This window comes from Micropterus salmoides, unplaced genomic scaffold (assembly GCF_014851395.1).
Source record: "Micropterus salmoides isolate LMB-PRFRI ecotype aquatic unplaced genomic scaffold, ASM1485139v1 Ms_hic_scaffold_10, whole genome shotgun sequence".
Classification (NCBI taxonomy): Eukaryota; Metazoa; Chordata; class Actinopteri; order Centrarchiformes; family Centrarchidae; genus Micropterus; species Micropterus salmoides.
Window position 1 is genome coordinate 27,868,823 of NW_024040041.1, and position 15,809 is coordinate 27,884,631.

At 39.5% G+C, this 15,809-nt stretch overlaps 1 protein-coding gene across 1 annotated transcript in view; it reads left to right on the forward strand.

Annotated features, from left to right (window-relative positions):
• The window catches only part of lrrc4ba (leucine rich repeat containing 4Ba), a 37,775-nt gene extending 23,703 nt beyond the window's left edge, over positions 1-14,072 (forward strand). The window contains exons 2-3 of the mRNA XM_038706439.1: positions 6,451-6,988; positions 9,823-14,072. Of these exons, the coding sequence (XP_038562367.1) occupies positions 6,743-6,988; positions 9,823-11,781 (2,205 nt within the window). The 5' untranslated portion in view covers positions 6,451-6,742 and the 3' untranslated portion in view covers positions 11,782-14,072. The remainder of the gene's footprint in view (positions 1-6,450; positions 6,989-9,822) is intronic.
• Positions 14,073-15,809: the final 1,737 nt, after the last annotated feature.

Sequence of the window (15,809 nt, forward strand, 5' to 3'; positions counted from 1 at the left end):
GTCAGCACACATGCAGGCATGATTCAGTCTTCCCTCCTCTTTGTGTCTTGTGTTTGGGGATGTGCATGTGGCACCTTTTCACCTCAAATAAGTTAATTTTAATTAAGTTATAAATTTCTAGACTTTAATATCTCCTGTGTTTCAGCAGGTTTTCTGCTCATGTTCAAAACTTTCAAAACATTCAGAATCTCTCGGACATATCTGTGTTATCTGACATGTCCAGTTAAAAAGTCATAATATTAGGTAGGTAGGTAGATTTATTGTCACAATATAACAAGTTACAGAGTGAAATTGAGTTACGAGACTGTCATCAATATTTAATTTGAATTCATCATATTTTTTCAGTCTACCAGTCCTGAACTCTGCTGTGCATTACTTACTGCTCCGCTGGAATTATCCCAGACACAGTTTGGGACTGCATGTTGAATGAGAAACCGAAACCAACTGGGAAAACACTCACCACAAATCCACACTCATGTTAACTTAAACAGCTCCAGTAAAGTGCACCTCACAGTCCTAAAGAGAGCAAGACCGCGCCTCAGGTTTTAGATGTTTATATTGCAAAATCTAGCTTACACAACGACACGACTCATCACAACTGTCTGGACTTACAGCAGAGGTGCACTTATTTACTATCACAGCGTACGCTGGTGTTGCAACAGCTGGGCAGAGTTGATTTGCACTTGCCCCAAATCAAAATCCTTCTCTTGCCATGCCCCCTGATATTTTGCGCCATAGGCAGCCTCCTATGCCACGGGCTGGCCCTGCTGCACCGTGTTGTTGTTGTTTTCGTTACGTTGCTGCCTACAAAATAAATGCGCACAAGCTGTCTGTCGAAGCTAGATCAAATGAATGATGTGTTTTTGATATTATTTGATCATTTTTAATTTTTAACAGTAATATTCAGTTTGAAATAAATAAACTGTGCCATAGTAGCCTATTTCACCTTTGTGCGAGAGGAATTAAAGGCCTGTCCCAAATATAGGCAGTTTCAATTCAGTGATTTTATCAAATAAAAGCCCGGACTATTAATCAAAGTTTTACAGTATTTAAAAGACAGTGAAGTCCAGTGCGCTTGTGTACACAACAGGATGTTCAAGGCATCACCATTTCCATTTAATAAATGCTTTGCTATATTTTGTTAGGGCTAAAGTAGCTATGTAAGTTAACTTAAAACTCTACATGTACTTGGTTGTACAGGGGACTTGAATGCAGTTCTCCTGTGTGAAAGTCCTGGGTTTGACACAGCAAATAGAGGTCGGTTTATAATAACTACACACTATAAAGCATTAGTTAAGCATTAGTAAGTAAGGAATTCATCATTTATAAAGCATTGTTCATAGTTTAATACACATTAGTAAGTCATTCATAAACACAGTTATAAATGTTTTATTCTTTATTATCTACACACCATGAAGCAGTTGTTAAGTATTAGTACATTTTTAATTCATCATTTATAAACCATTGTTCTTACGTTAATACACATTAGTAAGTCATTTATAAACATAATTATACATGTTGTATTCTTTATTAATAAGCTTGTCTATAATATGCTTAATAATTGTATTTTCATACTTTATACATGATCAGTTCACTATTTATAAATGAAGTATTATTTTAATGACAACCATTTATATGCGAATTGTTAATGGTTCATAAGATCATTTGGAAAGTTTAAAAAAAATTATGACATAAGTTAACTGCCTGTTTTTTGATACTTTCCTGAGAAAGAATATAAACAATCTCAGCATAACTCATAAATCTACCAGTGGCAAAGCCCAAAGGATGCTACTGAGACTACCTGAAAGATGCCCCAGCTAACATTACTGGGTAAAAGCCTCACCGTTACAGGCCTGGTACCGTTTCTCTAAGAGAAATCATCAATGATGTGCTTAATGATTGTATTTGATAAAAAGTGTTATTCCAATGAAAAAACATATATATGCGCCTATGGTTCATACGATCATTTTTCTCTCTAAAGTAAGGACTATCTTGTCCATACAAAACATTACAAATAAGATTGAAAAAAGTCTTAGTTAGGCTTAAGTCTCAGCTTTACTACGGCCTGGGTTAACACCTTAACACCCCTTTAGTGTTGTTTTTGGACATCTCGGTGGTCAAGCTAGCAACAATAAATACGCAACGTCCGGTTACGCTTTCAAAGTAAAACTAGTGAATAACGTTTTGAAACAGAACGTTACTTGCGTTCTATACGCAACCGAATAAAAAAACCCTCAATATTGACTTTGTGTTTAACACAGGAAAAAAGTAAAAGTATGGTTTCTGGTCAAGCCGTCCTTCTCAACCATGTCTCTTCCTTACCATAGACTGTAGCCCACATGAAAAATACGGGCCTTAAAGCAGCGCTAGTTTGACCCTTGGCGCATCCAGTAGTCTCTGCTGAGTTATAAATGTTTTGTTCTTTATTATCTACACACTATGAAACAGTTAAGTATTAGTACATTTTTAATTCATCATTTATAAACCATTGTTCTTACGTTAATACACATTAGTAAGTCATTTATAAACATAATTATACATATATATATTATGTTTCTTACTTCATATATAATCGGTTCACCATTTATATATGAGTTATTAATGGTTCATAAGATCATTTGGAAAGTGATTACTTAACTGCCTGTTTTTTGATACTTTCCCGAGACAGAATATAAACAATCTCAGCGTCGTAAATCTACCAGTGGCAAAGCCCAAAGGATGCTACTGAGACTACCTGAAAGATGCCCCAGCTAACTTTACAGGGTAAAAACCTCACCGTTATAGGCCTGGTACCGTTTCTCTGAACTCCTCATCAAATCTCCAAGATCTGCGCTTCCAGAGATCTGCTGTGATGGGACGAGCAAAGGGTTGCTTTTCCGTTTAAAGACACCAATCTTACTCCCCCCCAGTGCTTTGATCAACCGCTAACTTGACATGTAGTTATTTAGAAATGGTCTAATAGTGCGTGTCCATAGATGTTTTATGACACTTACTAATACTGCAATTCATGATTAATTCTGGTAGTTACTAATGGTTAGTAAAGTATTTTGCGTGAGCTCATCTAAAGTGAAGATTATCTACTTCTCATTAACAATTTACAAATGAAATTTAAAGGCAATAGATATTCTCTAAACATTTTGTGGTGTCCGAACAATAATGCTGCGATGATGTGTTGAGAAGGAACCCGCTTGACACTGTTCTTGAGCATAAAAGTTTATTACATCAAGGAGTTCAGCATCAATTACAAGCTCTGCAGCAGCTTGGAGAGTGACCCAGCCCGATGACCACTGAAAGCTTATATAGGACATGTTTAGGCATCTGTTAGGTACCATAGAAGGGTTTGAGTCTGCAAAATAAAAGGTCAAACCCATAGAAGGGTACAGTACTATTCTGAGGTAACAAAACAAGGGGTTAGAGGTCAAATTCTATAGAAGGGTTCAGTCCCTATATGACCACCAATCACTGCTCTCCCCGTAGAAGGTCACTGACCCTCTGTCCTGCTGCTACAGTGCTATTTTGAACTGTTATGAGTCAAATGCACAAATATTGGATACTACAATTTGTTAATAAAGTATTTCATGATTAATTCAGGTAGTTACAAGCATTTACTACAAAGGGATACAGAACATATTATTTATTACAAAATGCCTTTCACCCATTCATTCACAAAACAAAACACAACAACACGAGAGACTATTGCTGCATAAACTGTACAACTGTTGATATAAAATGAACCATCTACAACCCAACCCGTTCTCACTCCCAAGTCGTCACATATGGACCAATGGTCTATGTCCTTTATAACACACTTGGGAGGCCCTTAACATCATAGTTCAATGTAATAGGGAAAGCCCTGTGGCATAGTTTTTGAATGCTAAAGACAGGTGTAGAATATTTAACACTTGTGTAGAACTTTAGCTAACTTACCAACCTAGGTTCTGAGAAGTAGTGTTGGGGTAAGAAAGAGACTGTGTGTGATTAAAGTGGGCAGGTTTATTACAGCGCCTTTAACACTCTCATAATGCACCAACCATGACTGAAACAATCCCCAGAATAAGAAGAGCTCTTTCATAAAAAATTTAATTGTAAAAGGTGTCCAGTGTCTTTCAGTTATTTGTACCTCTACCTGGGCAGGATAATGAACGTGTGGTGGATCTTTCTTATCTGCCAGTGTCCTGTAATCTGATGTGTCAGTCCTGTTGAATGGGATCTGAAGCACCTGGGTGCATCATCTCTGAGACTCGCTCGCCATCTGCATCCAGCGAAGAGTTGACCTCTAGGCTACAATCCAGGGTCTCAAAAACCAGTCTCCACATATAGTGCAGAATAAATCAGATAAAACCAAAGAAATACTGAACATAGTTTACACATTTTAGTCAAGGAAATTATTTTAACATGTATTATCATAAATACTGTAAATAAAAATACGTCTGAAAGTACTACATGTGCTTACACATCCAAAAGTACCTCCGGAGATTAGTTTGAAAACACACAATTCATGACATTGTGTTCACAACATCCTCCGACTGCTTTGCCACTGGTAGATTTACGAGTTATGCTGAGATTGTTTATATTCTTTCTCGGGAAAGTATCAAAAAACAGGCAGTTAACCTATGTCATTTTTTTTTTTTAACTTTCCAAATGATCTTATGAACCATTAACAACTCATATATAAATGGTTGTCATTAAAATAATACTTCATTTATAAATAGTGAACTGATCATGTATAAAGTATGAAAATACAATTATTAAGCATATTATAGACGAGCTTATTAATAAAGAATACAACATTATTTTTATAAATTATGTTTATAAATGACTTACTAATGTGTATTAACGTAAGAACAATGGTTTATAAATGATGAATTAAAAATGTACTAATACTTAACTGTTATAGTGTGTAGATAATAAAGAACAAAACATTTATAATGAATAATGAATAATGCTTCATAAATGATGAATTCCTTATTTACTAATGCTTAACTAATGCTTTATAGTGTGTAGTTATTATAAAGTGCTACCGAAAAAGTAAGTCAAATTGCAAAAAAATCTATTCCAAATCATACTACAATAAAAGTACTTTATATGTACAAATTATCAATTGAATATAAAAGCACAAAAACTAAACTGCCTATAGATATTTTGTCGCACCACATTATATTTTCTAATTTAGACAAAAGGCACAGAATAGGCCACCTAAACAAAACAAGCTAGCTTCCCACAAAGCCATTTCCATGAAATTTATAACCAAAATATATATTGGAGAAATAACTTTATATAATGTTTTTCTGAGGTCATGCCACCCCACAAAAGTGGCAACTACATATCAGCGATTAAAATTGTTATTTTTTCTAGATCTGAGAGAGAGTTTTAAACCTATTTGCTGTTTCCATGGGTCCTTGGCAAATTGGTATATGATGCAACTTCCTGTCTTCAAATGGATTTCAACATAAGAGTCCCTAAGTAGTTGTTTGTAGATGGTCATACGGCATTTTAGTTCATACAATGGACATCATCGGATAAAGTTTGCTTGTGTATTATTATGGAAATCGAAATACAGATGTTTTGCAATTTTGGACTACAAAACACAAATAGGGCAAAACACAATTTTGAATAGATTTAAAGTAATTTCAAAGAAGTTTTCAGAGCAGAAGTCATGGCCAGACGATCATACCACATGACATTTTGACACTTCAATTATCAGAAAAACTAATGTTTTTTTTTAAATTAAAGTAATTACATATATGGAGAGAGGTCCTGCATTTATATGGTATGTTTTATGCTTTCAACCTTTTTTTTAAATGAAAATAAAAATGCAGCTGGACATAAAATGTAGGCATCATGTCACTGACCCTTTTTATTAAAAAAAGCTTTTGATAATGAAAGTAATTGCAATATTGCAATACCCCTAGAGTGGGACCTAAGTTCAGCCATTTAATGTAATTCCTGAGTTGATCTACAAGAGACACATTGCTGCCTGATTGCGTGATTGTGTGTGATAGTGCTCAACTGTTTACAACAGTTTATACCAGTGTTTCACAGATGAATGTCTCTCTGATTTATTCATGGTTACATGCTAAATGCAGTCAAGGCAGAAATACCTTATTGTCCCACTTTTGATTGTGTGTTTCCATATTTTCGTACCACTCCTTGAACCGTTAATTACAGAAATCGGCTTCCACCTGCCCTGTGTGTGAGGATTTGATTTCTGACTAAATGTCTGCTCAGGGATTATGTGGGATTTGATAGAAGCAGTGACAGAAGTTCTAATGCTTCTCAAAGATTTTTTGACAATCCCTCCCATGATAAGCTATACTGTAGATGTCTTCCTATTATTTATTCTATTCATTCTCTGTTGGTAATAACATGAGGCGCAGTCTGTGTTCTGTCTTTAATATCTGCTCTCTCTCTCTCCCTCTCTTTGTCTCTCTCTCTTTTGTTCTTCCACAGTAACTCCTGGGTTCTTCTCACTTGACAAAAAGCCTCAGTCAAATCCCCAGACAACACAAGAAGAAAAGGGAATAACATCTGTTTATCTGCATATTTCTATGTTCAAAAAACAAAAGGTAAAAACACAGAGATCGACAGAGGACAAAAAACATCTCAGAGGATGCAGAATTAAAAAGAACAAATTGCCACTTGAGGACCAAAGGGAAAATAAACCTTTTCTCGCAAATCCACCAGCGTGGAGTCACCTCACCTGTACCTTCGGATTAAAGAGCAAGGTCATGTCCCAGTTGCCATGCGCATCGCCACGCTGACCTGCCTTTCCGGCCCTTCCCCCTTCCTCTTTCTATTGGCCCAGCTGCTACTGCGGCTCCTCCTCCCCGGGCCGGAGTTGGTGGGAGCCACCTCCTCCTGCCCCTCCCTCTGCACCTGCTCCAACCAGGCCAGCCGAGTCATCTGCACCAGGCAAAACTTGGAGGAGGTGCCCGAAAGCATATCAGTCAACACGCGATACCTCAACCTGCAGGAGAACTCCATACAGGTAAATATTGGCTGGAGGAATTCACTCGTTTTGTCAAATCATCTCATGTCAATATTGATTTGTGTTGTGCATTTTGTACAGAATAGTTAGCATGGAAATGCTTTATATCACATGAAAAAACATCATCACATCACAGAAACACATAACATACAGATGTTGCCATGACAACAAGCCAGTTAGTTCTCAAAAATAAAAAAATTCATATTATTTATCGTAATTTAATGAATGGTTGTCTAAATATTAATGTTGGGGTTTTTTGTTTTGACTGCTGGTTGTTCACTCACATAATGATGACAGACTGGAGATCATGGTTTTTAATGACAACTCAGCATAAATCACAGATATACACACAGTTTATCATGTTTTAGAAATGTCTGTGTCTCTAGTTTTCACTATTTCTTTTCAGTGCATAGCCTATTTACATCTTAATACAGTTATTGATTTCATTTATTATAATTGTTGCTATTTTAGATGAGACAAATCTTGTATAGTACACACATACAGTACTATATGTGTCTTAAACACCTTTTTTGTCCATAATCAGAGAGATGGTTTGCTCTTGCAGCCACTTGTGGATGTTACGACTTGTTGATACAGGTTTTCCCTTAGAAACTTTAGTTCTGAGAAAAGACAGAAACGTAAGCAGCAATAATGGTAGAAAAAGCCACTTAAGCCTCTGCTGAACTGAGGGAATATTTTATGAATTGAAAGCAAGGCATATTTCCATGACACCATGCTGCCTTTTGTATGCATTACCAATTTATCTAGAGTCCCTAGACAGCGTTTTGTGGCTTTACAGCTGCAAGGAAAGATCATTTAACCACAGACCATCGATACAAAGCACATGAATCTCTACATTTATAAACAGAGTGGGCTGATTTTACTCTTTGCAACAGCATTTGAAGTAATTGGATCCCTGTTCATGGTGCTGACAGTGCTTTGTTCTTTTGTGATTTTAAATTAATTTCCATTACATTTTATATCCTCTACTAAAAAGCAACGAGTATCCTAAACATTGTTAAAATTGTCCAGTGCATCTTTTATTATGTCAAACTGCTTTATAAGTTGGATTTGTTCTATTCCTCTGAGAAAATATCCTATTGAACATTATGTGCCGATAACAGAGCATAAATAGGACATCATGCCACATGATTTGATGACATGATGACATGAAAGAAAAATGTAAGTACTTAAATAATAACAGTATTCGTTGCGTTTCATTTTTAGCCTACAAATTCCGATTTGGTTTGTTGTATCCTCCAGCCCCACTTGAAATGATTAAAAATCTAAAAATGTTTTAACACCTGAAGGCATCCTAGATTCTCTGGCTTATTTTTTCCTTCACTGAGTACCCTGAGAGTAAAGCCTTGACAGCTCCCACCCCCTCTTAACATCCTCTCCCTCCCCCCCCCCCCTCTTTGCCTAACCCCCCCCCCCCCCCCCACACACACACACACACACACACACACACACACACTCTCCTGCTCTACATACAGAAGAGGCAATGGCCTGTCTCCAGGAGTGTCTGTGTGTTTCACAGGGGGCTTTGGCCACATATATCTCAAACAACCAGCGATTTAAGGGGCTTTTAGTCGTGCTCACTAGCTAGTGTGTCTTTGACTCCTCGCCAAATTATGGCCAAGTGAGCCACACCAATGCTAGTGTGTGCTGTCCAGGAGCCGTGGCACCCATGTTTTGTAGAATTATGTCTTCCTGCAGAAAAAAACATTCTCTTTTTGTTATTCATTTGTAAAAAGGATTAAAGAAAAATTTCATGGAAAATTCTAAAAATGTATTAATGTAGAGCCATAGTTTTGTTTTCTGTGGTGATTTGTGGTAACACTTGATGTGAATAGTCCTACACTGATAATCAGCTTATTATCAAGGGATTATAATGTGTGAGTAGAAAGTCCCCATAGTCTCTCTAAAACAACAGTGTGAAAAGCACTTGAGTGTCTGGAGCAGAAATAAGGTCAGTGTTAGGAATAGGACTAGGTTTACAGTAAGTTTACCATAGCTCTTAGAGAATAATGTCTAGTGTTTAACATTAACATTTTTCACATTCAGCGCATCTAAAGTTGTGCCGCTCAGTGGTACCACAGTCATACAATAATTTGTTGAAGGAATTCTAAGAACCTTATTTGGTCACTGGGTATATTTCGTCTTGTATTTTGGGGGTGAAAATAAACCTGAGCCAAAACAGATGCTGGGAAACACACATGTTTAACTCGCTCATGTCACTGTCTGCAGTCAGAGGGAGTCTGTGAAAAGCCTACCTTCCCTGGCAGCAATAGTCACTGGGGTGGAAGGGTAATTTGTTATGAGCAGAAAAATAAATGATTTATATTTGTTTTTTTTGTTTTTTTAACATGCGTGATTCATGCCATTTTATTCCATATTTGTGCCTTTGAATCGTTAATTGACAAGGTTTTTTCCTTTATGTGTTTTTTAATGATTTGCAAAAGATTCCTCTAAATTAAAAAAATATATATGTTAAAGGTTATATGCTGTATATTTAGTAGGCTATTCTATCATAAGTCAAAAATAAATGAATAAAACATGTACTTTTAGGAAAGCTTTTGCTATATGTGATCCTTACAAGTAATAACATAACAGACAAATAATATTTTGTACCAACTTCATAATGTAGATAGTTGATTCCACATAGTGTAAGTTAGGTCAAAGATGTAAAACTTTGACTTTGTCCAAACCCTTCGATTTTCAAATGTAACCCCACAAATCTTAGTGAAAATAAAATAATTAATTCAATCATAATCATATTATTTATCATTCTACATGCTGGGTTGTAACTTCATCATTATCTGTCCCTCCAGGTTATCAAGTCAGACACTTTCAAGCACTTGAGGCACCTTGAGATCCTCCAGCTCTCCAAGAATCAGATCCGTCAGATTGAAGTAGGCGCATTTAATGGCCTCCCCAACCTCAACACACTGGAGCTGTTCGACAACCGCCTCACGCTGGTGCCATCACATGCCTTTGAGTACCTCAGCAAGCTACGAGAGCTGTGGCTGCGCAACAACCCCATTGAGACTCTGCCGGGCTATGCCTTCCACCGTGTGCCCTCGCTACGTCGCCTGGATCTGGGTGAGCTCAAGAAGTTGGATTTCATCTCTGATGCAGCCTTTGTGGGCCTGGTCAATCTACGATACCTGAACCTGGGCATGTGTGGGCTGAAAGACATTCCCAAACTGACAGCTCTTGTGCGTTTGGAGGAGCTGGAGCTGTCAGGAAACCGGCTGGAGATCATCCGACCTGGTTCCTTTCAGGGCCTGGTGTCTCTCCGCAAGCTGTGGCTCATGCACTCACAGGTGTCCGTCATTGAGCGCAATGCCTTTGATGACCTGAAAAACCTTGAAGAGCTCAACCTGTCCCATAATTCCCTGCACTCCTTGCCCCATGACCTCTTCACACCCCTTCACCAGCTGGAGAGGGTACACCTTAACCACAACCCCTGGATCTGCAACTGTGATGTGCTTTGGCTGAGCTGGTGGTTGAAAGAGACGGTGCCCAGCAACACCACCTGCTGTGCCCGCTGCCATGCTCCCCCATTCTTAAAGGGCAAATATATTGGAGAGCTTGACCAGAGCCACTTCACCTGCTATGCGCCTGTCATTGTCGAGCCACCTACCGACCTCAATGTCACTGAGGGTATGGCTGCTGAGCTCAAGTGTCGCACAAGCACCTCCACAACATCTGTCAACTGGATCACCCCTAATGGCACTTTAATGACCCATGGCTCTTACCGGGTGCGGATATCTGTCCTGCATGATGGCACACTCAACTTCACGAATGTCACTCTGCGTGACACTGGCCAGTACACCTGCATGGTCACCAATGCTGCTGGCAATACCACAGCAACTGCTGTCCTCAATGTCACTGCTGCTGATGCCAGTGTCAACTACACCTACTTTACAACAGTTACTGTGGAAACAGTGGAGAACCCAGGAGAGTCTGCATTGGTAGACATCAATGAGACCTTCATCCGTGTTCACCCAGGCCCCACTCCCTCGGGCCACCTGTGGCCAGAAGGTCTTCCTACCACAGCCTCCTCTCTGTCAGCTGGCTGGTCCTCCTCGTCTCCTCGGGCCACCCGACCCACCTTCACTGTGCCCATCACTGAGCCAGGCTTCTCAGGCCTGGATGATGTGATGAAGACCACCAAGATCATCATTGGCTGCTTCGTAGCCATTACCTTTATGGCAGCGGTGATGCTGGTGGTCTTCTACAAGCTGAGGAAGCAGCATCAGTTGCATAAACACCACGGCCCTGCTCGTGCCATTGAGATCATCAATGTTGAGGATGAGCTGGGGGCCGGAGCTAGTGGTCGGGGCAGCGGCATCTCAGGAGGCTCCACCATGACGCAGAGCGGAAGCAGTGGGATAGGAGGAGGCCAGAGCCTCAGACTGCACCACCCAGAGATGGTCAACTTGCCTAACCTGGCTCGATCGGAGCACCTCAACCACTACTACAAAACCCATCACTTCAACAACAACATGATGGGCCTGGGCATGGGCACAGGTTCTGGTGTGGGCCTCAACAACAACAACAACCCCTCGCCTTGCTCTCAGTCTCAAAACACGTCCATATCCTGTTCCCAGATTCCAACCTCCAACAGTGGAGGAACGCCCACAGGTGGCACCCTGCCCTCCCCTGTGCCCCTGCCCCAGTTGGGTCTCCACAATTCTCTGAAAGGCCTTATGGGGAAAAGCCAGAATGAGCCCCTGCTATTTAAGAGTGGCTCCAAGGAAAATGTGCAAGAGACTCAAATTTGAGTAAAAGTGAGGGTGGAAGTAAGGTAAGAAAGAAGAGATGCTGGATAAAGACAGTGAGACAGATAGAGCCTGTGAGACCGAGTATATGAGACTGATTGTAGCCTACTGTCCTCATGGACAGATTCCAGAAAAGATTATATGTCACTGCTTTGTGTTGTCAGTCTGTTGACAGAAAAAAGCAGATAGAAAGACTGAAGGAGACAGAGTATGATATCTGATTAGCTCTAGTCCCACCAATAGCATCTGCACATACTGTTCAACTAATTTAGACACAAACATATATGATGTAAACTGCAAACACCAGAATCATTCAGTTATTTGTGCAACCTGCTATAGTCTTTGCCAAAGTCCAAGATCAAGCAAACTCTTTTCGTTTGTGTCCACAGTCACAGTGGAAAGCTATGAATAATACACATGTGCAATGAGCCTCTCCAGGTTTTATACAGATTGCTTAGTATATTTCCAGACACATTCAGTGTATATATTTGGAGGGAGACATAACATTGGACATTGAACATGTTGTCAGATTAGTGTTTGGCAGAGACACTGAAAATCAAACAATGGTTTGGGTGAGTGGTATGGTCCCAGGCTTCCAGGAAGCATTAAAACAAAACAGAGAAAGCAAAATTAGAGCAGTGCAGCGATTCTGTCCAGGACACCAGTATCAGACTAGTACTTTGCAGGGAGACAGTACAACAATTGTTTGTTCAGAGTGGTTTCACTCTCACTTTCTCACTTTCCCTTTTACACCTTACTGGCTACTGTCTTCTTTGGAGCAGGAGAGAAACAGAGTGGTTTATCATGGGAGAAGAAAAACCTCATGGCATAAAGGACAATGAGAGATATTAAAAGGACTGAAAGTACATATTATATATAACGTAAATATATTTTCATTCAAAGAAATAAATTATAAAGAATCTTTATCAAGCCTCTGACTGAAAACTACAACGTCTGAAGAATATATAAAAAAAAAAAATACACAGAGCTGTTGTAGTGGTGGCCCTCCCTTACAACTTTTCCAAACTTGGAAGAAGATGGCCGCTCCAATTGTGCAGCATAAAGACACATGAGGGAGAGTGTCATACGTTGAGAGGGAGCTAAAACAAAAACCTGGCAAAGTGTTTGAGTGAATTTATTTTGGTCTTGACTTTTTTGTAGCCACACAAAGTGTTTTCCCTCTTCTGTCGCATTCACTTGAACAGGGTCATTGGAGAAGGGAGATCTTTACGCTCTACTGCGAAAATATGAATACAACTACAGCTCTTCATCATTTAGTATACAGTATAGCTATAGTATTGATAATAATGATCATAATGGTAATAATGATAACAAGCTTTAGCTTTATTTGTCATAATGATTATTAAGTGATCAACAATATGTTCAATATTTTATTGTACATGTTACTCAAAAAGGTGCACATGCTAATTTAGCATGCTCTGTAAAAACAAATTCTAGATTTGTTCAACATTCGGTTACATATTATGTAAGATTTATCACAATGATGATATGACATATTATTGTTAGGTTATCATTATTATTATTCATATGAGGATTATTATTACTACTTGTGCCTACAAATAGCTGAGAAGTACTTTTTTCCCCCATTTGTATATGACACTGAAGTTGTTTTATGACTGATCCTGTTGGGCTTCGGCTAATCAACGGCAGTGGGACGGACTCAGCGTGCCACTAAGTGAACTCCACATGCATCAGCAGGAAATAACCTGGCCCTCAAAATGGCTTCCTCAGTCCAGCCTTCACTGACTCGTCTGCTCTGATGTCTCAAGCAGTCAGGACCCCTCATGTTGTCACGCATTAAAGACAGGACATGAACCTTTGATGAAGACTGCTCCTTTGCAGGGGATTTCACAACTGTATCTCAATGTTATCGTGTATGAGTGGATTTCAAGGCAGCAGGGAGCTAAATGGACGACAGGCATTGCCAAGCATTTTTAAAGGTAAGCGAAGCTTGTTCAGTGAAGGAGAAGGTAACATACAGTACAGTATACAGTGGTGAGTGAATTTTTTTCTAAAGAAAAAGGACAATTAAATGAAAAAATGTAGAACCTTATAGATCTCTTTTAAAAAACAAAATTATTATGATAAGTGTTTTTCATTTTGGGATTTTATCTAGTTTGATTATTTTCTGTTTTTTTAAATCAAGTGTTATCTTTATTGTAATATTGTTATTGTTATTATAATTAGCTAATTACACTGGTTATAATTATGAGAGATGTTCTGTTAGCAGAGGTCACTTTGAAAATTAAAAAAACCTGGCACATAAAATGGCAGTTGAAGTCTGTGAAATTTGGTGGCTTTTTTTTTCTTTTTGTTATAATCAATTTTAATTGTAGTATAACTGTTTGTATCCCTTTGGCTCTGCTTGAGATGAGACATAGCGAATGTGAAATGGTCAGCACTAGGTCCTTTTTTTCTGCACAGGGGGACAGGAAAGGCCCTTCTCTGGTTTACAAGCTAACTCTCACTCGCTCTGTGCTTTCCTGAATGTCATCGCCATCACAGTGTTCAGAGTGCTATTACACTATGTCAACACCTCGTTGCCATGACTACACACTCAGACAAATGCGCCAAACGGCGTCACCATCGGCGCCTCGTAAGGCACCCCGTTGCCCCTTGTCAGTCACGTTCCTTTTAGGTGCCATATCTCAACGAGCCAGCCAGTGTTCCTTCAATGGTAGCAAATCAACCTGAGCATTGTACCCATGTCCTCGCATAAAACGTCCCCTCCTCCCCCCCTTCTGTCCCCTCCAACCCTCAGCATCCTGCCATCAGGTTTCCCTGGCAACTGTTGCCGCTGCGACAGCCCTTATCACAGCGTCTTGATTTGGGTTGTGAATGCAAAACAGACGGGAGCAAGCAGTATAGAATATCATCCACGTGTGCAGATACATCCACCATTTTTTCCCCCCTCATTTCCTAGTTAATGTATTTGTTTACACTAACAACTATATGTTTTTAACTACTGACTTTCTGTCAGTGAATCATGCGATTTACATGCTGCCATCCCCTATTCATTGAATCTGCATAGAGTGCACAACATTGCTTAACGTATTTATGCACTCTACACTTGATTAACACTCATACCATCAGTCATTAACATATTCCTTTCCCAGCACAAGAGATCCATATTCCCCTCTCAAGTTATTTACATATTCCTCTGCCTCTGTGTGTGCAAATAACAGAGAAATTATCATGTGGGCATGCTTACGGGTACAAGTGCGGTGTGTGTGTGTGTGTGTATGTGTGTGTGTCAGTTTTGTGTACATCAGTGGCTGAAAGCAAGGACTGTTACAAAAGCTATTTACCCCTAATTCCTCAGATACTGTGTGCCCTGCCTTTCACCTGTAGTAGCTCATCACTTTGGAAAGCATTGTGTAGCCCCTATAGCTCCTGTGAAGTGGCACAAACCAGAGGCCATGTTGTTGAGGCTCTGTGTTAGAGAGAGCAGCGGTTGAGCTGGAGACACAAAGTCACAGTGCTGCAGTGTCTGAGTCACAGAGCACTGAACACACTCCCAACACTAATGGAAATGCTGTGTTTACTGTGCAGGAAGGGACCCGCTCATTCACCCATTCAGGGAATAGGTGAAAAACACCAGAATATAGGTTTGTGTGTGTGTGTGTGTGTGTGTGTGTGTGTGTGTGTGCTTGTGTGCTTGTGTGCTTTTTGCGTGTGCCGCTCTGGATTATAAAATGCCTGTTGTAGAAGGCAAATAAATCAGGAAATTTGAAGCGGTACGCTGTTTATCGCAAAAGATGTTACACCATTGTGGATGCTATACTGCGCAGTGTGTGTGTGTGTGTGTGAGTGTGTGTGTGTTAAGGTGGGCTTACTCTAGCTAGGTTGTGTAAGGAGGGGAAGAGGGAGGAGGGGCAGTCAGACCTCCATTTTAAATCCCCAGTTTAAACCAGCTCTGTCTGTCTCCCTCTGCTTCAGGCTACTTTTATGATCCTCTCACTGACACTTAAAGTAAAAACAGGATATTTTTTTTTTTGCTTAAGCAGCTC